Consider the following 27,807-nt stretch of genomic DNA (forward strand, 5'->3'; position numbering starts at 1 on the left):
AAAAATTCAATACTTGAGATTTTAAGACCAATAGCCCATTAAAGATAAATGGTTACATCGCAACTATATACAATATATAACCCTGGACTAGGGAAAAAAAAATGCTCTCAAGAACATTAGAAGAACTAATTAGATTGGAATATATACTGTATATCAGATAAACTTATCACTGTGAAATTATCAACTTGATAACTATATCACTGTTATAAAAGAGAATATCACTATTCTGAGAAATAAGCAGAAACAGACTTCCAGTCAAGATGGAGGAGTAGGTAAACACGGCTCGCCTCCTCACACACCACGGCAAAAATTACAACTAAATTACAGACCAAAGATTACTCAGAACCATTAGAAATTGTGTTGAATGGAAATCTGACAACTACGGAAAGAAACCACAACAATTCAGAACGGTAGGAGACACGGAGATGCTGAACAGGCAGGTCACACACCCAAGTATGGCAGATAAATATTCAGGAGGGCTATCTCAGGAGCAAGGGGTCCCAGCCCCACACCAGTACCCCAGCCCAGGGTATCAGTGCCAGGAAGAGAAGCCCCCATAAATTCTGGCTGTAAAAATCAGCAGGATTTGAGTCACTGAAAAAAACTACTGGACCCCTGGCAGTTCTTCTTAAATGGCCGGTGCCAAACTTACACAGACAAACTCCCTCTGAGCTCCAGCACCACCAGGGTGCAGCTTGAAAGGCACCAGTGGCACAGAGGGAGAAGTGTCTGGCATCAAGGCAAGAGCTGAGGGACAGCTCTCTCCCAGACAAAAAGGTGGGCAGAGGCTGCTGTGCCTCCTTTAAACCCTACCCCACAGAGCCACAGAACCCGCAGCAGGAGCCATTTCTGAGACTCCACAGCCAGGCAAGCACTGTTTACACTGCCCTGATATTTACCTGAGGCTCTGCCCCACCCAACATATGCACACCCCCAGACCTTATGCCTCTGGCTAAGCAGCACCAGGCCCAGCACTAGCAGCAGCCAGTTCTGGGTCACAGTTTGGCTCTGCCTGGGGACCTCCAAGCCCAGCTCCAGTAGCAGCCATGTGCAGAAGAACAATCTATCAGATGCTCATTTCGAAAAACTGATTATAAGGATGCTCAAGGGACTCTGTGATTACTTCAAAATCATAAAAAAAGAGCCAGGCAAAAATAAAGGATATAATGGAAATGAACAATTTTCAGGAAATTAACAATGGATGAAGCCAAGAACCAAATCAATGACTTGGAACACAAGGAAACAAAAACCAACCAATCAGAACAAGAAGAGAAAAGAATCCAAAAAAATGAAGACAGTATAAGAACCCTCTGGGACAACTTCAAGCTACCTAACATTCGCATCATAGGGGTGCCAGAAGGAGAAGAGAAAGAGCAAGAAATTGGAAATCTATTTGAAAAAAATAATGAAAGAAAACTACTGATTTGGTGAAGGAAATAGGAACAATAAAGTGGAATTAACCCGTAACTATCAACAACTGAGCCTAAAAAACAAACTAAGCAAACAAGAAGGACAGAGAAAGAATCATAGATAACAGAGCATTCTGATGGTTGCCAGATGGGAGAGGGGTGTGGGGAATGAGTGAAGAGGTGACAGGATTAAGGAATATAAATTGGTAGTTACAAAATAGCTATGGGGATGTAAAGCACAACATAGGAAACGGAGTATCCAAGGAACTTATATGCATGACCCATGGACGTGAACAAAGCTGGGGTTATTGCCTGAGGGGAGCCAACGGGGCTGCACGGAGGGACAAAGGGGAAAACCCTGCGACAACTGTAACACACAATCAGTAACATAGTGTTTTGAAAAGAAACAAATAGGGGTAGAGGAGGTATGATAGATGCTACTCTCAATAGAACAAAAGTAGTATGTATGTGTATGTGAGGGAATGATAAGCAAATGTGATGAAGTACAATATTTAAAATTAAAATTAGTGGAACTGGGTAAAGGAAGTTCTTCGTACTACACTAAGTATCAAAATGTTTGGAACAAAATTTTAAAATATTCAATTTTTTTTTAGTCATTTTTTGCAAAACTCAACGAGCATAAAGGCAGCATGTACAGTTTCTAGGTAATTACCTCAAAAGTTTTTGAGAGCTTCTATATCTGAGATAAAATTATGTAAAGTGTTTTTAATGTAAGAGAATAAAGCCTTTGTTTCAACTACCACTGAAAAAACAGGCAACTAACACTGACGATCAGTGTTCCCTGAAGTTTCTACTGAGTCAATATCAGAATAAAAAACAGAAAAGCCAATGAATATACTAAACACAAAATTTCTCAGAACAAGTTAGAGTAGAATTTTAGGAAGTCTTAGAAAAGACAGTAACAGAAGTTTTAAATATAACACCAAAAAATATTTGAAGAAGATAACATCGTTTTACATTTAAATTTACAGATGTATGTGGAAATTAATGTTGTGTTCCCGCCACAAATTCAGACTCTATGTCAAAAGACTTTTAACAATAACCAATAAAATTGTGAAATTTTATTGCATTAAAGAGACTTCTCTGTAGGCAAGCAATCCTGCTACTAGTATAATTCACTCTAAATTCCTACCACAACCCGTACAGAAGATCCCTATTATTAGTATTGCTATTGCTTAATAATACAAAAGGAGAAAAATGAAAATAAATCAGGGTCCTACTCATGAACCTCTAGGACAATTATAAAACGTTATAACCAATGAATATCAGTGTTGGTTTTCTTAATCCCAGATTTTTATAGATCTGTTGGGTTCTAATAAACAGTTTGAGGGTGTTACAAAACTGATTAAGAACTAATTCATTATCTATATAAAACAAAGAAAAAAAGCATGGAATTTCTACAATTTAGCCCCAGATCTGGAAATTCACAATATGTTAGTATAACTTCTGTAATACAACACAACAGGAGTCTATATCTAGCACTTCTAATCTCTAGGTTAAAAAAAAAGTAAACAATACAAATTCTAGAAACCTGAGTAAAATTATGTAACAACTTTTAAAGATAGTTTCAAAACTCATTAACTATTAACTTTTTTAATGAACTATTCTTTTTTACAGCAATTTAGGTTCGTAACAAAGCTGAGTGGAAGGCACAAATTTTCCACACGTGTGCCTGCATTCCCCCCAACCCACCCATTTAACTATCAATATAACTTTTTTTAAGAAAACTACAAAGCCTACTTCATTGTTTTAGGCTATGTAATTAGGTAACAAAAAATAAAAATCATAATTTTGTTAAAACTTTTCCATGAAGGTGTAAAATACAACAATCTACACCAAGGTTAGATTCTTGTATGTCACCATATGTCAGTAGAGGTTCCTCAAGAGATCATAACTGTAAAGACAGGTCAACAATGTTTTCTGAACTTCTTGCACTTTGCAATATTTGCACGCATAATGCACAGCAACCAACCAGTCTTGCTGGCAGTTTCTTCAGGGGTCTCCCAGGCCCAAGCATATAGTAGTATGCCAACAGGACCATGTTCATTCAAATGGGGAGGACAGTGAGTAGGATGACCAGCCACGCTCCCTCTCCAGGACTCTTCCTGCTTGCATGACTAATTACATCTGATTACATCTGCAAAAGCCATACTTCCAATTAAGGTCACATTCTCAGATTCCCTGTGGAAACAAATTCTGAGGGAAGATTATTCAAGACAATACCAACCTTTTTTCTGAATCTTGGCCTGAGAAATAAAAGGCAGAGCTTTATTAATGTTGTCTGGTAGTAAGTACTCTCAATTTTAGGTTTTACAAGTCCTAAATTTCTGTGCAGGAAAAATATCCTGCAATGAACAAAGAATATTTTGTGGAACTATTTATTCATCTTCTTACATGTTTGAGTGAAACTTTTCTTATTTTACAAGCAACAAGACCAAGGACAGAAATTCTCTTATTTCAGTTAAAAATGAAATCAATATGTGCTTTTAAGTCTTAGAACTGACTATAAAGCCAAAAGAAAAAGAAAAATTCACAAATTTCACAATGAATAATAAATTTCTTATCATTTTTAATTAAGTTTATCTGGGTGACACTGGTTAACCGGATCATATTGGAGTCTGATTGTGTGATTTGGTAATAAAACATCTTTTCAAGCTCTTACACAGTATGGTATCTTAAGTTACACTTTCATTGTTTTGGTTCAAAGTTTCAATAGCGTTACTATTCAGCCATCAATGCATTTTAATGTTATGAATAACATTAATAAAGAATTTATAGCCTATATTTAAATTAAATCTCCCATGTCTAGCTTTTTAAAATTTAAATTCCATGTTAGCATAAACCAGTTATTTAATAGAAACTTATTTTGTTTGCCTTATGAGGTTACAATGAATTTACCAAAGAAAAAGTAAGCTAGGCTTGACTAATATTTGTTATACCTTCCAAAAAAAGTTGCCCAAAACTTATTTGGGGTTTTTAGGTAGGGGGAACCATCCTTGTACATACCCTATACTACATACTACACCTTGTTATAATTTTGTATAGGAGATATTTGTAAAAATACTATTAAACCTACATGGATAAACTAAAAATAAAATTTTTTCAAGCCAGATATTTCAAAAGAAAAAAACTCAAATACCCTCCCACCTACAGCACACATCAGCAAACTTCTTGTGAAAAGGGTAAGGCAGTAAATATTTTAAACTTCAAGACACATGAGCTCTCACAATTACTCAACTCTGCCACTGAACCACAAAAGTAGTCATAACAAAATGTAAATAAATGGGTGGGGACATGTTCCAATAATACTTTAGTTACAATTTCAGGAGACAAGCTGAAAGTCACAGATGTACTGGTAGACCATAGTTTGCAGACCCCTGATCGACACTAATGACTAATAGTGCAGATATTCTTTCTGGCTAGGGGAAACTTTACCAAAATAGAAGGTAAAAAATTCACAGCCAGACACGATAAATTGCTGAAAACTAAGAAAAATCTTGAATGCAACAGTGAAAAGCAGGTATTTCTTACAAGGAAGTAATAATTACCATAAAAACATGTTTGTCTTTAAAAACCATGGGGTTCATTAGGAAGTAGACCATGTTTTTAAGTACTGAAAAAATTCTATATCCAACAAAAATACCCTTCAGGAATGAAGGTGAACGAAAGACATTCTCAGACAGAGGAATATGAAAGAAATTTTCACCAGCAAAGCTGCTCAAAAAGACTACAAGAGGAAGTTCATCAAACATAAGGGAAATGATTTTAGAAGTAAACTCAAGAGTATCAAGAATGAGGGAAGAGCAACAGAAATGGTAAATATCTCAGTAAATAAAAACAATGATTCTTCACCTGAGTTCTTCAAAATACAAGATCTCTCCAGAAAAAGTCCACCCACTGTTAATATGAGAATGGTTTGCACATCGATGTAACCTGGCAGCCAAGGAGAGTGGACTAGAATGCGCATGCACGAACATTGACAACTTCACTATACTAGTCAATGGGAGCAGTAGGCACTGTTGAGTGAGCATGTGTACTGTGTGGCTGTCTCATTCAAAATAGGGGAGCGAGTAGAGCAACGAATCTGCACCGAATTTTGCATTAAGCTTGAACATTCTTCTGTGGAAACTATTTGGATGATTCAGAAGGCCACAGCTATGGGCAACTGATGGTTAGCAGCTTCATCACGACAATGTGACCACTCATGTATCACATCTCCTCCAGAGTTTTCTGGCAAAATATCAAATCACCCAGGTGACTCAGTCCACTCTTCTTGGCTGCCAGGTTACATCATGTAATGCAAACTGTTCTTGTTATAACAATGGCTGGACTTTTTCCGGACAGACCTCATATATCATTAGTTCATTCCTTTTTATTGCTCTCCCATGGTACGTATTGGGTACTGTTAAGTATTGGGTTGGCCACAAAGTTCTTTTAGTTTTTTCCATAAAATAAAAGACACATTTTTCATTTTCACCAATAACACTATTGATTCGGATATTCTGAGTATGTCAACTATCTCCCACGTGGTATAATGTTGATTGTTCTCAAATTAATGTCTCGATTTAATCGCTATCAACTTCAACTCGTCTACTTGACTGTGTAGCATCATCCAGCAAGAAATCTCCAGCATGAAACTTCACAAACCAGTTTTTCAGTTCTGTTTTTACCTTCCTTGAAATACTAAAGCATAACATGCTAAAAACGTTGTGGATTTTCTTCCATCTTCAATATTAGAATGCCTGCACAAAAATTCGCCAATTTTGGTAAGTTTTTTTTAATGCACAGATATGACAGCTGTCACAATACAATCTAACAAAATTGTTTCAAACAAAGTTAAAGGCAAGTAAGCATTACTGGAGCCATCTTACCAACTTTTTGGCCAACCCAATATATACACCTAATAGAACTTCAAAATACATGAAGCAAAAATTAACAACTAAAATGAGAAGTAGGCATCCATAATTAGAGCTGGAGACTTCAACATTTCTTTCAGTATTGATAAAATTAGCAGAAAACTGGCAAAGACAGAGAAACTGGACATCAATAATCAATGACATTTATGAAATATTCCACCTATCAACAGTAGAATACACATTCCTTTCAAGTGCTCACACTTATGATCTGTCATAAGACAGATCATATCCTGGGGTCATAAAACAGATCTTAACAAAAATGAGTGAAATTAAAAGTATGTTATTTGACCTTATAGATTTAAGTAGAAACCAGTAACAAAATTGTAAGAGGAAACTTCTAAATACTTGAAATTTAATAACATTTCTAAAAAAAAATCCAGAGGTCAATGAAGTCTCACATAATTAAGAAAATGTTTAATTGATTAAAAATGAAAATATAACATCAAAATTTGTCATATGTAAGTAACACAATGCTTAGAGTAAAATTTACAGGAATTAAATGCTTATATGAGAGTGGAGGATGTCTCAAATCACTAACGTAAGCTTCCCACTTTAGAAAATGAGAGCCCTGGACAAGTAGTTCAGTTGGTTAGAGCACTGTCCTGATGCATCAAGAATGCAGGTTCAAGCTCCAGTCAGGGCGCATACAAGTCAACGACAAATACATAAATAAGTGGAAAAACAAATCGGTATTTTTTCTTGAAGAGACTGCTGTCCTTTCCTCACTGAATGGTCTTAGCCTCCTTATCAAAAATCATTTGACCATGTACATAAGGGTTTAGTACTGTGCCCTCTATTCCAGCAGTCTATGCCAATACCACATTGTTTTGATTACTGTAGCACTGTAGCAAGTTTTGAAATCAAGATGTATGAGTCATACAACTTTGTTCTTTTTCAAGAATGCTTTGGCAATCTGGAGTCCCTTGAGATTCCATATAAATTTTAGGATGTCTTTTTCACTTCTGCAAATAAAGATTATGGGAATTCTAACACAGATTGCACTGAATCTGTAAATTGCTCTGGGTTGCATTGATTTCTTAATGATATAGTAATACCAAGCACTGCCAGGGTTGTAGAGTGGAACTCATACATTTCTAATGAAAATGCACAATAACCCAGCCACACTACTCTGACAGTTTTATATAAAGTTAAAAATTATTAACCAAATGGCCCTGTAATCACACTTCTACATATTTACCCTAGAGACAAAAAAAAAAAAAAGAAACCTACATTCAAACAAAAACCTGCACTCACATGTTTACAGTAACTCTACTCATAATCACCAAAAACTGATACCATCAAAATGTCATTAAAAGAGTGACCAAGCCCTGACCTGACTGCTATGGGTCGGGCACCATCCTACAAACCAAAAGATCACCAGTTTGATTCCCAGGCAGAGTACATGCCTGGGTTGCAGGCCAGGTTCCCCACTGGGAGCGTAAGAGGCAGGGGATCTATATTTCCCTTGAATACTGGTGTTTCTCCACCTCTCCCTCTCCCTCCATTCCCTCCTCTTTAAAACAAATTTTAAAAATTAAAAAAAGAGAGAGAGAGAGAGGCACCAAGCTCTGACTAGTGTGGCTCAGCTGGCTGTGCATGATTCCAAAAAGATAAAGGTCACCAGTTCAAGTCCCAGTCCAGACACATGCCTGTGTTGTGGGTGTGGTCCCCAGTAGAGGCACATACATGAGGCAACTGATCAATGTTTCCCTCACGCATTAATGTTTTTTCTCTCCCTCTCATTCTCCCCCCTTTCCCTCTCTCCAAAAATAAATAAAATCTTTAAAGAAATAAAAAGAGTGACTGGGTAAACAAATAGTGATACAGAATACTATTTAAGAATACAATGGAATGAACTATTTATACATGCAACAACTGGAGTGACTCTCAAAGGAACTGTGCTAAGGGCAAGAAGTCAACATCAAAAAGTGACCTATCATTCCACTCAAGATGGCAGCATAGGTAAATGGAGTACTCGCATCCTCCCACAACCACATCAAAATCACAACTAAACTACAGAACTATCATTCAGAACCATTTGAAATCTAGCTCAAAATTAGTCCTATAACTAAGGATATAAAGAAGCAGTCACATCAAGACTGGCAGAGGGACAGAGATGCTGAACAGGGTGATCCCACACCAACATGTGCCAGTGGTAAAGAACCAGGAGGTACATCTCTGCTATAGACATCCCCCTGAGGAGTGAGGGACCCCAGCCCCCTACTAGTCCCCCCAGCCCCCTACTAGTCCCCCCAGCCCAAGGCTCCAATGCCAGGGAGAGAAGTCTCTATAACTTCTGGCTGTGAAAATCAGCAGGAATTGTGGCTGAGTGAAATCAAGGGCACCAGAGTCTCATGCATTCCTCATAAGGGTCCGCATACAGACTTACTCAATTCACACTTTGAGCGCCAGTGCTAGGACAGCAGCTCAAAAGGCTCTAGGGACATACTGGAAGGAACTCTGGGGGGAGGGTTAGAGGAGCAGCTTTCTCCCAGAAGGAAGTGTTGGCAGAGGCCATTGTTCCAGCTATCTGCAAAACGCTCTGTATCTCACACCAGGTGGCCCCAGAGAAGGCACAAGATGCTGCTGATATTGGCCGGCATCTCCCCAGAAGGCACAGGATGCTGCTGATATTGGCCGGCAGCGCCCCAGAGCAAGCGCACATGGTGAACAGCTTCAGACGAGGCTGAAGCACCTCCACAACTGACACACCCAAGGCGCAAACTCATTAGGTAACAGAACCCCACTGAAGGTGTTACTGTTGGTATTTAGCTAGAAATGGAGAGCAAAGGGAACCAGACATTGAGCTTAATAAAATGGCAAGCATGAGCCTGCTAACTAGCAAGGAAGTTAACAGCTTCACACCCCAGAGAATTACAGCATTGCTCCAACAAGGAAAATAACACTCCTCCCTTCCCCCACCCCAGGACCAGATTGTTGAGGGTTCAGAAGGAGGAACAAGGCCATAGAGGCCTGTGACTCTAACTAGGGTGTGTGGACCCATTCAAAGCCAGCAAAAGCCTGGGAAGTTGACTGGTCATTTTGAAAGCACCTGGTCCATCCCAATTCCAAGTTAACATAATCCCAAGGGAAACAATAAGCGTGCGCCCACGCACGCACTCCCTCTCTCTTTCTCTCTCTCACCCAAGTGACCCACACTTGCATGGTGCCAGCAATTGTCCTTTCCATGGTCATGGGGCCCTAGCAGCCACGTGGCCCACAGCCCTGAGGACTCAACACACAGGCTTCAGAAGGGAGCCTGACACCGCAGCACAGCTGTAGACTACAGGTGGGAAAACAGGCTACGCCAGCTGGATATTGAACTGGACTGGACTGGACTGGACTGCGGAGCACAAACTCTGGGTACTGGCTTTTGCTTTGGCTTTAATGAAGGCAAGACTGGACCTTTTCCATGGAGAGACAGAGATAGGAGATGCAGAATCAGGAGGGGAACCCCCTTAATTTTACATCGTCAATAAACCACACCAAAGTACCTCATCCTCCTGTGCGAGTTTGAGGAAATTATCTTCCTTGCAACACCACAAGAACTCATTTCCCACCAATAACAAAGGGAGTCCTGCTCCACGGGGACAGCTCCTGCACAGCAGATCTTCCAATTAGTTGCAGCAAGTCCTCCCAGCTGATCAGCCTGGAGGTGATTCCCTCCAACTGAGATGCCAACAGCAATCAAGGCTCAATTACAACAGGAGGGTACACACAATCCACATGGGGAACACACCCTGAGTGCCCTGCTTGGATGACCAGGAAGGCTGCACCACTAGGCCCTACAAGAAAGCTACTATGTAAGGCCACTCTACCAAGACAAGAGATGTAGCAGCTCTACCTAATACATAGAAACAAACACAGAAAGGCAGCCAAAATGAGAAGACAAAGAAATATCTCCCAAATCAAAGAGGAGGAAAAAACTCCGGGAAAAAATAAAATAAAACAATAAAATAGAGACAAGCAATCTACCAGATGCAGAGTTCAAAACACTGGTTACAAGGATCCTCAATGAACTTAGGGAAAGAGCAGATGACCTTAGTGAGAACTTCAACAAAGAAACAGAAAACATAAAAATGGATATAGAAAACAAAAAAGAACCAGTCATCAATGAAGACTACAGTTACTCAAATGAAGAATACATTATAGAGAATCAACAGTAAAGCAGAGGATCAAATCAGAGATTTGGAAGATACGTAAGCAGAAAACACCCAGTCAGAACAGAAAAAATAATCCAAAAAAAAAAAACACAGCAGAAGCTTCTTGGAAAACTTCAAGTGTACCAACATTCACATCATGCACATGCCAGAAGGAGAAGAGAGAAAGCAAGGAATTAAAAACCTATTTGAATAAATAATGATAGAATAATTCCCTAACCTGGTGAAGGAAATAAACATACAAGTACATGAAGAACAAAGAATCCCAAAAAAAGATGACCCAAAGAGACCCACACCAAGAGACATCATAATTAAAATGCCAAAGATTTAAAGACAAAGAGAGAATCTTAAAAGCAGCAAGAGGAAAGCAGATGTTGCCTACAAGGGAGCTCCCATTAAGACTGTCAGCTGATTTCTCAACAGAAACTTTGCGGGCCAGAAGGTACTGACAAGAAATATTCCAAGTGACGAAAAGCAAGAAACTACTATCAAGAACCTACTACTCTGCAAAGCTATCACTTATAATCGAAAGACAGATAAAGAGCTTCAGACAAGAAAAAGCTAAAAGAGTTCCTCATCACCAAACCAGTATTAAAAGAAATGTTAAAGGGCCTTCTTTAAGAAGAAAAAAAAGGAATAAAAATATGAATAAAACAGCAATAAATACATTATGTATCGACAATTACTTTAAATGCAAATGGATGAAAAGCTCCAATCAAAAGACATGGGATAGGTGAATGATAAAAAAATAAATAAAATCTTTACATACGCTGTCTACAAGAAACTCACTTCATATGGAAACACACAGACTGAAAGGAAAGAGATGAAAAGTGTTCTTCATGAAAATGGAAACAACACAAAAAAAGGCTGGGGTAGCAATACTTATGCCAGACAAAACAGATCTTAGAACAAAGGCTATAACAAGACACTAAAAAATGGACAGTGATGCCACTTCTGGATATTTACCCAAAGAAACCCAAAACACTAAACTGAAAAGACATATTACCCATATGTTCACTGCAACATTATTTACAATAGCCAAGATATGAAAGCAACCAAAGTGTCCATCGATAGATGAATGGATAGAGCAGTGCACTATACAATGGAATATGACTCAGCCGTAAATAATGTAATCTTGCCATCTGCGACCACATGCACAGACCTAGAGGGTAGGTCTAATCTGAGTGCAATAAATCAGACAAAGAGAAATGCCAGAGACTTCTTATATGTGGAAGCTAAAACACAAAATAAACAAACAGGCAGAACAGAAACAGACTCATATATACACAGAACACTCTGACAGTTGCCAGATGAAAGAGTTTTGAGGGAATGGGTGAAAAATGTGAACGGATTAAGTACAAATCAGTAGTTACAGAACAGTCATAGGTTGCAAAGTACAGCATAGGGAATATAGTCAATAATATTGTAATAACTATGTATAGTATCAAATGGGTACTAGATTTATCACAGGATCACTTTGTATTTTAAGTTCTATATGCCTAATCACTAGGTTGTACACCTGAAACTAATATATTATGCATCAACTGTAACTTAAAAATAATTTTTTTTTAAATGTTACACACTGGAGGATTCAATTTATGACATTCTAGAAAAGAGGAAACTAATAACATGAAGAACAAATCAAGGACCGCCAAGGGTTAGTAACTGTGGTGACTACAAAAGGACACCATAGGGGAACTTTTTCAGAGGCTTAAACTGCTGTATATTCTGCCCTGGCTGGTGTAACTTAGTTGGTTGGAGAGTCCTCTGGTAAACAGAAAGGTTGCAGGTTCATTCCCCGATCAGGGCACATGCCTAGGTTTCGTTTCGGTCCCCTTTCAGGATGAGAGGCAACCAATGGATGTTTCTCTCTCACATCCATGTTTCTCTCCCTCTATCTTCCCCTCTCTCTCCTTTTCTCTAAAATCAACAAGTATGTCCTCTGGTGAGGAGAAAACAATTTTTTCAGAGGAAGGAAACTGTTTTTTAAAATCAGTTATCATTTCTAATATCCACTTTAAGAAAGTCAACTCTTTATCGATGCACTATCCATGTGCATTCCTACAAAAGTTGCGAAACTATCAACAGAAATACATTCTCTCTGCAAAGTGACATGACACATAAAATTTCATTTCCACCAAGATAACATTGGATTTCAATGCTTAAAATAGTCTACCAACACTTACTATATACAAAGTCAATTGGGGGTGCAAAATTAATGTCAGTGTTTTTTTTTGAAGCTTTTAAAATACAATTAAAATACCCTGGCTGGCGTGGTTCAGTTGGCTGGAGCGTCGTTTCGCTATCAAAAGGTTGCGGGTTCCATTGTCAGGACATATACCTAGGTTATGAGTTGATTCCCCAGGCTGGGCACGGTGGGTGCATGTGACCCAGGTCCAGTACATACCGGAGGCAACCTACAGATGTTCTTTCTTGCATCAGTGTTTCCCTCTCTCCCCTCTTCTCTCCCTTTCACTCTCAAAAAAAAAAAAAAAAAAGCAATGAAAAAAATGTCCTCCAGTGAAGATACAAAATAAATAAATATAGAACAACAATTTAAAAAAATAAAAATAGCCCTGGCTAGTGTGGCTTAGTAAACTGACCACCAGCCTGCATACCAAAAGGTCACTGGTTCAATTCCCTGTCAGGGCACAAGCCTAGGTTGCAGGCCAGGTCTCCCAACTGGGCGTACAAGGGGCAACTGATGGATGTTTCTCTCCCTCTCTCCCTCTCTCCCTCCCTCCCTTCCTCTGTCTAAAAATAAATATTTTTTTAAAAAACTCTTTAGCCCTAATGATTTTTTAAAAAGAAAATAAAAACAGAAAAGAAAATACAAAGTAACCAAAAATAAAATCACTTAATAAAAGTTGTAAGTGCACTATATTATTCAATGCCAAAATTAGTATTCCTGTAGGACAGATCTTGGTGCAAAGCAAACTGAGTTTGGGAAAGTTCAGTGGCTAGCGCCATGAAGAAAGAGTAACAAGTAAATAAAATATAGTGCAGTCATAGCATTGTTTGAGACAGGTGAACCAACATCTACCTAAGCATCAAAGAGGTTCTCTAAAAGATACAGAATTATTCCTCAGGTACCCTCAGTCAAAGTCAATTTCCACCCAAATATGAGAAAATTTATCCAGCCGTTTTGCATACTACAGTGACAGGCCAACAGATGTTTCCCCTGGGTATCTGCTTTGCCACTATCTCACATCACTGGGGTTTTTCCTCAATCCAATGCCACCTCAGAGAGACATGCCAGACCACACAGCACCAGTTTATCCACCACCATTTCAAACCAAGTCTAATTTCTCAATGTATTTGTCATCATCTGCCATTGTGTGTGTATCTGCAATATCTCTCTTCCCACTAAACCATGAGCTCAAGGAGAGCACGGACTTCGTTAACTGTTGTATCGCCACTGCTTGACACAAAATAAATGTTTTTGAGTAAGTTAATTATTTTCTATAGTTCTGAAGATCTTTTTACTATATTAAAACTAAACTGTAACGGGACAAAATGCAGTATTCTCACATTTTTCCTAACACAACATGTGTAACTAAGATATGTTAGATATGAAACTAGTGCTCTGGTACAGATAAGCCCAGCCATCTCCTGCCTTCCCTAGCCCCTTTTTTCCCTCATCCTCTCCTGCCCCCAGTACGAGGTTGCTGTCCTAGGCTCTAGTAGCATTTTGGGGGTAAAGTATCAGAGCACTCAGTGACTCAAAAAAAAAACAAAAGAAAAAAAACCTGAATTAGAGTAGAAAAGGAAAAACTAGAGAGCAACAGAAATTGTTGATATATCCCTACTCTTAAAAGCATCATTTCATTATATATTCACTAAATACAATTTAAAATACAATGAGATAGGTTTCATTAGCAGACAAACTAACTTGGGAGGTTTTTCTTACAAAAAAAAGTTTAAGACAAAATAGTTATAATTCAGTTCAAATGAAACCTGTCTCATTTATCCCAGGCATATCAAATAAACGTGCTTGTCTGAGGTCCTAGTTAAAGTTTGAACCTCTACACTTAGCTGCACACTAGAATCACCTGGCATCATATTTAAAAAAAAAAAAAAAAAGTATACCTGGGCTCCACTCCAGGACACTTAAGTCAGACTACTTCAGGCCCAAACAGAGTATTTGTTAAAAGCTCCCCTGATGATTCTAATGAGCAACCAAGGCTGAGAACCACTGCTGCCCTGTGCCTGCTCCCCGGTCTTACTTCTCTCTCTACCACTTCATAAATCAGAGTAAAAGTAGACAAACAAATCACAAAGATTTAATTTCTTGATGCCCACAATAAATCTCAAAGAAGACATTCCTATCTGCCTCACTCTTGACAGTTTTAGCATTTCCCCTAAAAAGCAAGCATATTTATCTCCTCTAAAATACATCTCTGATTTAACACACTCTGCTTCTTTTCAGGAGCACTGCCCTTGTCACAAACTGTTTTACAGAGCAATTGCTTTATTCTCTTTGTTATTTGTACACCTATTATCTCCTAGCCATACTTCCTTCTCTTTGTTATTTGTATCTCTCTTATCTCCTCTTATATACCCAAGAAGTTTATCTTAACTTTTTTGTATATCTCACATTTTTAAAGTTCTATAGTTTACATAGTATTTCTCCATAATCTTTTGTTGTTGTTAATAGGGTTTGTTTTTCCTAAGTTTCTTTTTCAAGATTTTATTTATTTATTTATTTATTTATTTATTTTATAGAGAGGGGAAAGGAGAAGAAAGAGGGAGAGAACCATCAACCTGTGGTTGCATCTCGCGTGCCCACTACTGGGTACCTGGCCTGCAACCCCGGCATGCGATCTACACTGGGAATCTAACTGGCAACCTTTTGGTTCGCAGGCTGGTGCTCGATCCACTGAACCACACCAGGTAGGGCTATTTCTCCACACATTATCTTATCAGATAATAAAGTAGCCGGGGCAAGAATTACTAGCCTATTGAAAGACGGTAAGTCAGAGAAGTGTCTTCCCAAAGGCACCAAAAGGCATAAGGTCATGAGCAGTAAAGATGTACACATCAGAGTGGTAGCCCACCCACCTCCCCACTGTTCTTTCATACCACATTACAGAACTCTACTATTGTGTACAGTCTAGCTAGTTATAGCCACATTTCCAAGCACATAGTACCAAATGTTCAACAGCTTACGTACAGCTTACGTACAGCTACAACTACAGACTGCCAGTTAAACAAGGATATAGTACAACAGTATACACACATTTATCTCTGCTTCCTGCCAAGCTCCCACTGCAATGACAGTGAAGAAACAAAGAGGACAAATACTTGAATAAAAAAAAATTTTTTTAAAGGAGGGCATTAACCAAACCCACAATGACAGAAAGAACAAGTGAAATGACAGCAAAAAAAATTTTGAATTTGGAGGACAGGTGAAGACTGTTAACTGGCTTGTTTCCATAAAAATCTCAATGCTAAGCCAGCTAGCAGGGAGTTATAGTGTTAACTGATACTAAAAATGTAATTCCTATCACAATAGGATCCTAGATTTTTTTACCTTAAACTGGCAGTTCTTTTATTTCTTAAAAATATGGGCACTACAGCCCAGGTGGGCCAGCTCCAAGCTCCTTAGACTATCATCTCCTCACTCCTTCTTTACGCTTTGCACTTTAACACCAAACTGCTTGTAGCCAGTACTCAGCTTCATGCCTCTTCTCTTGCTTATGCTGTCCCCTCTGTCTGACTAACTCCTTTTCTTTCAAGTCTCAGCTGAGGGGGTCACCTCCTATATAAAGCTTTCTGATTTTGGAGGGAGGAGTAGATTTTAAATGCATCTTATTACCTCAAATGACACTTAGGACCTGAACTATATAATTAAAGGTAACATTTATTGAGTGCTTTGGTGGGTGGTTCAAGCAGTGTCTACGCATATCAGTTTACTTAATCTTTCCAATAACTCAATGAGTTAAGTATTAATTATGCAGTACAGAGAGAGGTTAAGCATCTTGCCTAAGGGCACAGCTACTAAGTGGTGAATCACAGACCAGAACTCAGTACGGCTCCAGAGCCAACCAATATCCTTAACCACTAGACTAGGCTGCCAATGCCTGCCAAATCTATTCTCAAATCTTCAAGCTTCAACCCTGAATTTCGTCTGGATATCTCTACTAGGATGTCCTTCAAGGATCTCAAAATTAACTCAACTGAAATCACTCTCTCTCTTGCTCCCAGCCTTTTCCATACCTTCATGTACCTTAGTCCCCTGTTACACATGAGAATACATTCCAAGACCCACCCCCCCCCACCCACCATGGATGCCTGAAAGCACAGGTAGTACCTAACCCTATAGGGACTGCTTTTTTCCTATGCACACATACCTGTGATAAAGTATACTTTATCAACTAGGCACCATAAGAAATCAGCAACAATAACTAATAATACAATGGAACAATTATAACAATATACTGTAATAAAAGTTACGTGAACGTGATGTCTCAGCAAACTAGCACAAATTTCTTTTGCCTTCTTCACAATTTCAGATAGAAGATTTGTTCTTATCATAGATTTTAGCAAATTTAGCATTTGATTATTCCTTCCCTTAAGGTGAGAATTTTCATCTTTTCACTTAAAGAAAGCACTTTACAACTTTTCTTTGGCATATCCAAATTGTCAACACCACTACTCTTATGTTTTGGAGCCATTATTAAGTAAAATAAGGGTTACTTAACACAAGGACTGCAATACCATGACAGTGGATCTGATAAACCAGACAGCTACGAAGTTAACTACTGGGTGGATAGCATATACAGCTCAATATGCAGGACAAAGATGATTGCCACCCAGGGAGAGAAACAGGTGGAGCTTGAGACTTCATCACACTACTTAGAACAGGGCACATTTTAAAACTTGTGAATTCTTTATTTCTGAAATTTTCCATTTAATATTTTCAGATCATGGCTGATCAAGATACTTGAAACCATGGAAAGTACAACCATAGATAAGAGGAACCACTGTACTGCTTATTCGGGTTAATAAATGCCATTCACTACTCAAAGTAAGAACCTAAGTATGAGTAATTTTCACCTTGTCAATCTCATCCAAACATACACCAAACTATGTTGTTCCTGCCTCTCAAACTAACTTGATGATGCTCTCATCACTTCTCACACCTGGGCATTAGCTTCAACTCTGTAAAAACAAATCTGATCATGTTATATAACCTACAGTGTTCCCTACCATTCACAGAAGTCCAAACTTCTTAGCAAAACACACTATGACCTAGTCCTTTGCTTATCTCTCAGCTTCAACTCCACCCATCCTCTTACATAACCTAAACCCCAACCCCTCTCTCCTAAAAACTAAAAACTTCTAATCCTTGAATTCATGTTTTTAAAAATCAACATGTCTCTACACAAGCAAGTATTAATACCTTGGCTTAAAATGATCATGCTTCTAACATTTCCTCCCACTATCTCATCTTTCAAAACTGATCATAAAGGCAACCTTTGAGAAGCCTTCCCTATTTTCCTCAGGTTGAAGAAACTCCCTCCCCTTTGTATTCACCACAGCATTATGCATATCTATATTACAAAACTTATGACACTATGTAAAAATAATTTACCTAAAATCATCACCAACCATGCATTCAATAGCCAAAATGTTGCCTTATTCTGTACCCCCATGCCTAGCACATATTCAATAACTGTGTGAATAAATACCAATCAACCAGCTCTTCACATCACTTTGCTCTGGTAACAATTTCAACTCCAAAATCAATTAACTTACATAGTTTACACCTCTCTGATGATACAAAAATTATTGCACTTATAATTATGTCTAGGTATTAGATTTCACTCAGTCACATTCCCATATAAATGAGAGACTGGAAGAACATATTGCAATTTCAACAGAATATTTGTACCAAAAATACCTACCTACACCCAGCAAACTTAGGAATAGCCATTGCTTCACAAGATTAAAAAGATAATAAAATATAAATACTTATAGAGCACATAGTATATATCAGACACTGGTCTACATGCTTTACATATTTTAATTCTCACAGCCACCTTCTGAGGTAGATACTAGTATTATCCTCATTTTATAGACTTAAGCCCAAGTTGTTTGGCTCCAGCCAAACACGCTGATCTCATATGCTGCCTCTCATTAAAAAATCTAAAATTATTAAAATAAAGACTAGGATAAATTTTCTGCTAGGAAAAAAACTATCTTTAACCATTCAATATGAAAACCTGGGAGGCAAATGTAAGTTTGGAAAATATAGAGGATCTTAAAAATATAGCAAAATGTTTTCTTGAGTCTTAATATAAATCTACTCATTCTTTGTAGAAGAATGTTGTGGTAAAAAACAGCAAAATTTGGACATAAGATAAGGCATCACGTAGCATTACTAAAGTCAGTCAACTAAAACAGAGCTGATGTATGTACTCAGAGTCCACAAAGGAGATTTGCTGAATTAAGTTTTTATAAAGAATTCTGATAAAGAACTATCTCCTGTAGCTAATGAAACCCCAACTCTATAATGTGTTGCACTAATGAGTGGAGCTAATGAAATCACTTTTGACACATTCGATCAGTCACAGCAACTGTCTCCATATACTTTACAAATCTTTTTCTGCGGTTTAGTTGTTTTACCTTTCTTGAAATAATAAAGCATAATATGCCAAAAATGTTGCATATTTTCCTCCATCTTCAACATTAAAATGGCTGCACAAAAATTCACCAATTTTGATGTTTTTTTAAAATGCACACTGATATGACCACTGTCACAACACAACCTAATACAATTGTTTCAAATGAATTAAAGACAACTAAGCACGACTAGAGTCAGCACGCAGAAAAAACTAAACGAACTTTTTGGCCAACCCAATAGTAAGAAAAGTATTTTCTACCTCTAACAAAGTGCTATGTATGAGTTTTACCCATAAAATTTATTTCTTGACTATGCAAGTTAACCTAGTTTTCTTTTTTTTTTTTTTTTTTGAGATTTTATTTATTTACATTTAGAGAGGGGTAAGGAGGGAGATAGAGAGGGAGAAACACCAATGTGAGGTTGTCTCTCACGCACCCCCTATTAGGGTCCTGGCCAGCAACCCATGCATGTGCTCAGACTCGAAATCAAACCAGCAACCCTTTGATTCACAGGCCGGCTGGCACTCAATCCACTGAGCCACACCAGCCAGGGCCCTAGTTAGTTTTCTATATTCCAAGACTTCTTGGAGCAGGCAGCTCTGGGCTTTAAGTCTAATCAAGAAGCTGTCATGTCAGACAATCAATCAGGAAGAATTCACTCAATATGAACCTCACTGCAACTGGAATAGCATACAATGATCTTTTTTTATTTATGACTATTGTACAAACTTCTCAAATCAATTCAAATAAAAGTCTATGTCTATCTAGGAAAAGAATAGAGAGAGAGATTCATAAAGAAATGTAAAACTGGAGTATCTAAAAACAATGATCAATCATCTTTGGAGTTTCCTCTTTTTCACTGTGACAAAGATTTGGAACACACTTTAGAAACTGAAGAGACATGAATTCCTTTTACACATGTACTACAATATCCATCGATTAATACATACATATATTTTCATTTATTTATATATACATAAGATATGAACAATCCTTACATATACCGGGGACTCTCCCAAAAAATGTAATTATCTTCTGGAAGGCGGGACCCTTGTAGTAGAGACTTTCCCCGCTAGGTGAGTGTTCCAGGAACCCATCTGTATTAGTGTACCAACTCGTGGTGTTGCAAGAGGCTGAGATCGTCTTCAGTGAATTTTTAGAATGGGTGATTTACAAGTACACCTGGCCCACCCCACACTGAGTGTTCAGCAGTTTTTGACCAAAAAACAGCATGACCCCCATGCCTCACCCTCCTTATTTACCCAATCTTGCCCTGAGCAACTTTTTTTGGTTTCACAGGATGAAAAAAGTCCTCAAAAGGAAACAGTTTTGCCAATGTGAAAGAGGTGAAATAAATAGGCACCAAAATCAGCAAGTTCAAAAACTCTTCTGAGCAGTGGAAAAAACATCTCAATAGCTGTATTGCATCAAATGGAGGGCACCTTGAATGTGACTGAAGTTTAAACATGAAAAAATACACACACAACTTTTTATAAATAAGTTCCGGGTTTTTCTGGTCCCTCCTTATACATAACTAATATTATAACAGACTTAACTTCATTCTGATATTTAGTCACACCAATACACTGAAAGATATTTATCCAAATATTGATAACATTTGCTACCAGCATTTCTATTTCCATCTACTTTTGAATGACATCTATTTATCCTCTGTATATAAACACTAAATCAGTGAACATTTTTTAAAGTATGCAATAGTGAGGAACATGGCAATATTAAGCACCTATGATACAAGAGAATTAACATTCACTGTGTACCTTCTTTTCAACACCCCAAGAAGTGTCAGGCACTTCAAATATGTTGGCACTAAATCTGCACAACCACTCTCCGAAATATTCATCTTAATTTACAAATAAGAAAGCTAAAGTTTATGAAGTTTAGGTAGTGAGTTAATGAGCTAAAATTTAAAAATCAGGACTTCCTAAAACATAAAGCCCATTCTCTCAGCACATGCTCTCAAAAAAGATATTAAAACAAAATACAAACTATACTACATTTAGGGGAGGAGGGGTGCTATTTCAGGAACAGAAATCACCACCACCACCAGTTATATAAATAAGAAAATAAAGAACAAATTAACAATACTTTTATTCTTACATCAAAGCAAAAACTAGATGAATTCCACAGGGCAGCAAAAGGTGGTAGGTAAGTCACAAAAAACTGCTAAGGAGTTCAAATCTGGAGTTAAGTTCAAAAAAACTTAACAGGTTTAAGTAAAAAAAGAACAGTAATAAGTGTATTTACAGAGACTTACAAGTAAATAAGAGGACTATGTTTTGAACATCAAACACACTGTTCTAAACATTTTATACGTATTAACACTTAATATTCACAATTAGTACAATTATCATCCCCGTTTTTCAAAAGGAAAAACTGGAACAGAAGTGTTAAATAATTTGCCCTGGCTAGTGTGCCCAGTGGATTGAGCCTGTGAACCAAAGGGTCGCCAGCTCAATTCATGGTCAGGGCACAAGCCTGAGTTGCCGACCAGGGCACATGCCTGGGTTGCCATCCAGGTCCCCAGTTGCAGGCGAGCAAGAGGCGCTGGGTCGATGTTTCTCTTGCACATCGATGTTTCTCTCCCTCTCTTTCTCCCTCCCTTCCCTTCTCTAAAAATAAATAAATAAAATGTTTAAAAAAAAAGAAGTGTTAAGCAACTTAGTCAAGGCTACAGAGTCAAACTTGGGGGGGGGGGGGGGGGAGAAATCAGAAACTGGGATCTTACTCCAAGCCATCTGACTCCAAAACAAGGCTCCTTCCTCAATGATATGCGAAATTGCTGACACAAAGAGCTAAAGAGAGGGACATATCTAGTAATATAAACAATATGGTCATGTGGTATATGTAGTACATGTAAGCTACTTTGATTTTTAAACCCAAAGTCCACAAATAAGCATATGAAAAGATGTTCAACATCATGTTATTAGGGAACTGCAAATTAAAACAATGAGATAGCACTACACACCTCTTCTAATGGCCACAATCCAAAACACTGACAACATCAAATGTTAATGAGGATGTGAAGCAACAGGAACTCTCACTGATGCTGGAATGCAAAACAGTACAGCAGCTTTAGAAGACAGTTTGGCAGTTTCTTACAAAACATATGCCTACTACATGATCCAGCAGTCATGCTCTTTGATATTTACAGAAGTGAAATGAAAACTTACGTACACCCAAAATCATGCAAACAAACAATTATAGCAGGTTTATTCATAACTGCCACAACCTGGAAGCAACCAAGATGACTTTCAGTGGGTGAATAGATTAAAAAACTGTGGTACATCCAGACAATGGAATATTATTCAGTGCTAAAAAGAAGTGAGCTATCAAGCCATGAAAAAAGATGGAGGAAACTTAAATGCATATTACTAAGTGAAAGAAGCCAAACTGAAAAGGCTACATACTATTTGATTCCAACTAGTTAACATTCTCTAAAAGGCAAAACTATGGAGACAGTGAAAAGATCAGTGGTTGCCAGGAGGAGGGTAGAGAAAGGGGCAAACAGGGAGAGCACAGGGGATTTTTTGGACAGTAAACACTATTTTATGTGATGTCATATACATTCGTCAGAACCCACAGAATGTACAACACTGAGAATGAACCCTAACATGAATTATGGCCTTTGGGTGAATAATGGTGTGCTAATGCAGGTTCATCAATTATAACAAACATACTGCTGTGGTGTCAGATATTGATAGTGAGGAGGTTGTGTGTGTGTGTGTGTGCACATGGGGCTCAAGGTGTATATGGGAATCTGCCTTTTTTGCTCATTTTTACTGTGAACTTAAAACTGCTCTTTAAAAATCTATTTAAGAAAAAAAAGCAAAAGGTGTTTACTTAGCAGTTACTATGTAAGGAAGCATCCAGCATCCATTTACCATACTCATTAGTTTATACCAAATATTTATTAATATTTTGGATTAGGTATATTGAGGAAGGGATATAAACAAGCAGAAAAGGTTCCTTTCACAAAAAGTTTGAAATATAGTTAAACAGGCATCACATATTCACAAGATGCTAAATAAAATGAAACTTAAATAGTTCAAAACAGAAAACACACCACAAATAGTAAGTTGGTAACAGATAGGAATAGGACGATATTCATTTAGGGGTTCAGTGGGTCACTTAGGACTAGAAGAATCAGAAATTAGGATCAGCTCTAGATCCTGAAAAATGGATAAGACATGTCTAATTGTCCAGAGGAAGTTGGTGCACCCCAAGAAAGAACAAAACTACTGGAGTTAGAAAAGGAAACTAAGTGAACCAGTTCCAGAAAACAAAACAGGGAAACAAGATTAGAGAGACTGGTAGAGGCCAGATAATGGAGGTCACTTAATGCCAGGCCGAGAAATCAGAAATCTTAAATCTGAAACACTAACAGGGAGTAAAATACTTGCCTAACCGACACATACAGCTCCTTAATTTAATGACAATATATTTATAAACATATGATGTCAGACGCAGGTAGTTTGTAGATATACACTAGACAGTTAAAAATTCACCATTTTTGCCACCCAAACGACTGCATATACACACAAATTCTGCTCCCATCTTTTAATTTCTAATCTACACTAACCGGTCTCTCATTACACTATAAACTGAACTCATCCACCAGACACACTATCACCCAATAATACTATACGGTTATGTTTACTCTACTCTTCAGTCTCTCAAACAAAGATGTCTTACCTCAGGGGTAGCTCATTGCCCGTGAACTGGAAAGAGGGGTCATGTTAGGACCATGGTCACTACTGGCACCTTCTCCCCATTCTATTTATAGGACCTTCACCCTCTTATTAACCATTAAAGGCAAACCTACTAAATACCTACACATTTCAGGCAAAACATAAACTGCAGCATTCCCTCCAAAATCATCTGAATATATGACATACACATAACTCTATACAACCTCTTGTAATTATTATTAATAAACTATGCTTCTCATATATGAAAACATTTCAGAATTTCTTCATTGTCCATTTCAAGCTTTTTCTGTAATCCTTTTATTTTGTTTGCCATAACTCTTCTATATATTTTTAGTTACATATTCAATCCTCAGTATATGAGCATCTGCAATTGTATCCAGTCCCAGACATTTCCAAGTAACAAATGCCCCGACAAACTCCAAGTCACCCCAAATCAGTGCTAGGATGTAGGCAACTACTTTCACACTTATATTATGCACCTAAAACCCTCCCTTTTAGTAATCTACCAGTAGAGTGACAATTTTTTCTTTATGAACAGGCACATACATATATGTCCAATTTCCCCAACCACTTCAAACAAATCCTAGCTCGTGTTATTTTTCTCCAACATGGCCACCAGATATTATAAAACCTTGTGAGACTTTTTTTTTTTTAATGTTCACTTGAGGACTGTTTTCCATTGCTTTTGGAGAGAGAAGAAGAGAGAGAAAGAAACATCGATGCAAGAGAGAAGCTTCAATTGGTTGCCTCCCTGGACCGGGAATGGAACGTGCGAACCTGCAACCTTTCAGTTACCCCACGATGCTCCAGCCCACTGAGCCACACCCTCCAGGTCAAGACTCCAATTTCTACAGAAAACATTTTAAGACTTCTGTTAATACACCTTGTTATAGAAATCCAAATACTTACACTATGATACCACTTATTCAAAGTTTAAAATCATGAAATATAGTATAAGATATTGTTTAAAGATACAAGTACATACTAAAAAGCACAAATACGTGTATGAAAATAGTAAAACCAAATTAATGATAATGTTCATGGAAGACGGAGGGTTAGAGGAATGCGATCCAGAAGGGACACGGAGGCTTCAATTCTCTGTAATATTTTATTTCTTAAACTTAGTAGGGAATATACATCATTATAATTATTCTTTATACCTTCTTTAATTTTAAATATTTCAAGTGAACTTAAGAGGATATCAATGATTGAATACTAATGAGCGTCTCCCTCTCACACAAGCTCTGAGGTCCACGTTGCAGTAACCGCTCATTGCTACATCTAGGACACCCTCCTGTCCTTTAAGTCGAGAAAGGAAGAATTACAAGCCTACAACCCAAAACTTTCTCTTAGCCGTAGCTTAGGTACGTTCCAGGTTTACATTCTATAGCTATAACAGTCCACTTTTTTCACAACTCTCACATCAACAAAAATTAAATCCCTTATTTTATCTTTGTAACCTTAAACTGCCATTTCCTTAAGTGCCTTATTACTCATACAGTAAACTAAATAACGACCTTTCCTAATTTGTCTATGTTAAAATCAAGTGACTTGGTAGACCACACTACTTCCACTTAGCTAAACGCAGAGTTGTATATATGATAAATCTGTGTATGATTTATAATCTAACTCACATATACTCACTTTTCAATCTCAATTTATAAATCTAAAGTAAGTCACTCATTAAACCGCAAGTGAAATGTCATCTCAGGCAAACGTAACTTGGCCAGGGCAATTCCAAAACACTCCACTCCAGTGCACTGAGCGTTCACCTCATGCAGATAAGTCCAGTCCCTGGACCAACCCGCACACAACCGAGAACTCCTCTCCTCCATCGGTGAGACTCAGACATACTTCGGAAGCCCAACTTTCGGCTCACTATGGTAAAACAAGTAGAAAGGGCCTGAAGTTTCACCTCATTAGGAACCCAAAGGAATCTACATTTCATACACCGCAGGTTCCGAGTTTCTAGTCACTGGGAGGGGGGCAGGGAGGGTGTAGAAGTTGGAAGTCCCGAGCTAGGGGACAAGGTCTGGTCTCCTACGGCGTCCGCCAGAGTCCTCAAGTCTTCGACAGATCAGTTCAGACAGCTTAGCCCGCCTACTTACTTCCCTGCCCCCACTCCAGACCACCCCACCCCCACCCCCATGCCCACTCCCACTCCCGGCTCAAAGACCGCCGCGGTACGTCCCAGCACCTGCAGGTCCTAGGAACAGCCCGGGACCCACTTCTATCCTCAAAAGGGAGAGCTTGGAGGCCGGCTGGAACGCTCGCCTCCGGCCACCAGCCTCTCTCTTCGGGACCAACCCTTCGACTCTTTCCCTCTCTGATCTCGGTGAAGGCAGTACCGACACCTTTCCCAGGACCTCCCCGGGGGCCTGGCCTTCTCCGGGGCTGAGATCCGAGGCCTCTTCACCTCTCCCAAAAGACCAACCTATACCGGACGTTCAAGGCCCGAAAGGCAACTCCCACCACTCCCCAACTCGCCAGTCTTTCCCTTCCAGCTGCAACGCTGAATAAACCAAGTCCTACGGTCCCCCTATATCAGCTCCCGGGCCCGCCTTCACAGCCGGGCCTGAGCCCCCAGCCCTAGCCCTCCCGCCACTCCGCTCCCGTTACGCCGCTTCCCCTCCTCCAGAGGCCGAGCCCCGGGGTTGGGCGGCTTCCTTCCCTGGCATCCCGCTGGCCCGGCTCCTTCCACAGCGCACCCGGCCCGCGCCCGGCGTGCCTAACACTCACCGCTGAGCGCCGAGGCCTGCAGGGTGGCCCCCGAGGTGCCGTCGATGACTTTGATGGTCCCGCGACTGGTGACGGCCAGGATGGCGTTGAGCGCCGGGTGGTAGGAGAGGCTGTGCAGCCCGTCGCTGTCGCAGCGCATGCAGCCGTCCCGCAGCACTAGCCACTCCGAGACCCCGGCCGCTCCCGCCCCCGCCGCCGAGGAGCAGCCCGAGCCCGAGGCCGCCGCAGCCGCAGCCGCCATCTTCCGGCCTGCGCTCAGCACAATCACACTGGGAAGCGGCTCAGTGACAGTCCCGGGAGGTGCAACACCACCGCCAGTCACCATCCGGGGCCAGGGGGCAAGCGGAGCGCGTTAGCCGGAAGTGAAGTCAGGCGCCGGCACGCACGCGGGACGTCCAGAGCGCGCCCGGAGGGGCCAAGCTGGGAGGAGGCAGGCTGAGGAGGGGGCGAAAGAGCAAAAGGGGCGGGGAGGGGGCGGGGACGGGGACCGTAGGCGGACCGGTGGAGCATGCGCGGGAGGGCTTGCGCGTGCCACGCGCTGCTGGTCTGGCCAACTCCGCGACCGCAAGGTTTCAGATTCTTTCTCTGAGTCCCGGGAGTGGCCGGTGCCTGGGCTTCGCCCCGCGCCTGGCCTCCTGGCTTGGGGACGTTAGGTTCTTGTGTATTTCTGCTGGGCAAGGACCCCGCCCCGAGCTGTGTGAGCTGTGTGTGACGCCCTGAAGCCCTTCGCTGCGGTTCCTGCTGCGGTGCCGGACGGTTCCCAGCGCTCTCAATGCCTCTGCTTTGCGGTGGCTGGAAGGAGACCTCAGGGTCTAGGCCACTGCTCTAATCTGAGAATAAACAGTCCAGGAAACCTCTGGTCTGGATTTAGAGAAACAGACGACCTCCCCAAACCCGAGCCTATTACAACGCGACCCCCCCCCGCGCCCCCCCGCTCCATCCCCGAATCATTTTGCTGAACAGAGTTGCCGGATATGAGGTGCTGGGAGCTTATAATTAAGTCTAGTTTTCCTATTCACATTCCAAACAACTGGAGTTATGTGAATTGTTAATAGGTGTGTGTGGGTGTCGCGGGGACTCTAGTCAAGTAAATTTACTAGTCACCCCCTTTGGATAGTAATTTGTATTTGTATTTTAATTTCTAAATAATTATTAGATTTACGGTTGCAAATATAGTACAGGCCTCTGGTCTGCCTCCCCAAAA

At 39.6% G+C, this 27,807-nt stretch overlaps 1 protein-coding gene across 8 annotated transcripts in view; it reads right to left on the reverse strand.

Moving 5' to 3' along the window:
- BIRC6 (baculoviral IAP repeat containing 6) overlaps positions 1–26,928 on the reverse strand; it is a 204,381-nt gene extending 177,453 nt beyond the window's left edge. For all 8 annotated transcript variants that reach the window (XM_054568064.1, XM_054568109.1, XM_054568100.1 and 5 more), the window contains exon 1: positions 26,604–26,928. In XM_054568064.1, the coding sequence (XP_054424039.1) occupies positions 26,604–26,928 (325 nt within the window). The remainder of the gene's footprint in view (positions 1–26,603) is intronic.
- Positions 26,929–27,807: the final 879 nt, after the last annotated feature.

Source organism: Pteronotus mesoamericanus, unplaced genomic scaffold (assembly GCF_021234165.1).
Source record: "Pteronotus mesoamericanus isolate MK-2021 breed Mesoamerican mustached bat unplaced genomic scaffold, CSHL_Meso_final contig_101, whole genome shotgun sequence".
Taxonomy (NCBI): Eukaryota; Metazoa; Chordata; class Mammalia; order Chiroptera; family Mormoopidae; genus Pteronotus; species Pteronotus mesoamericanus.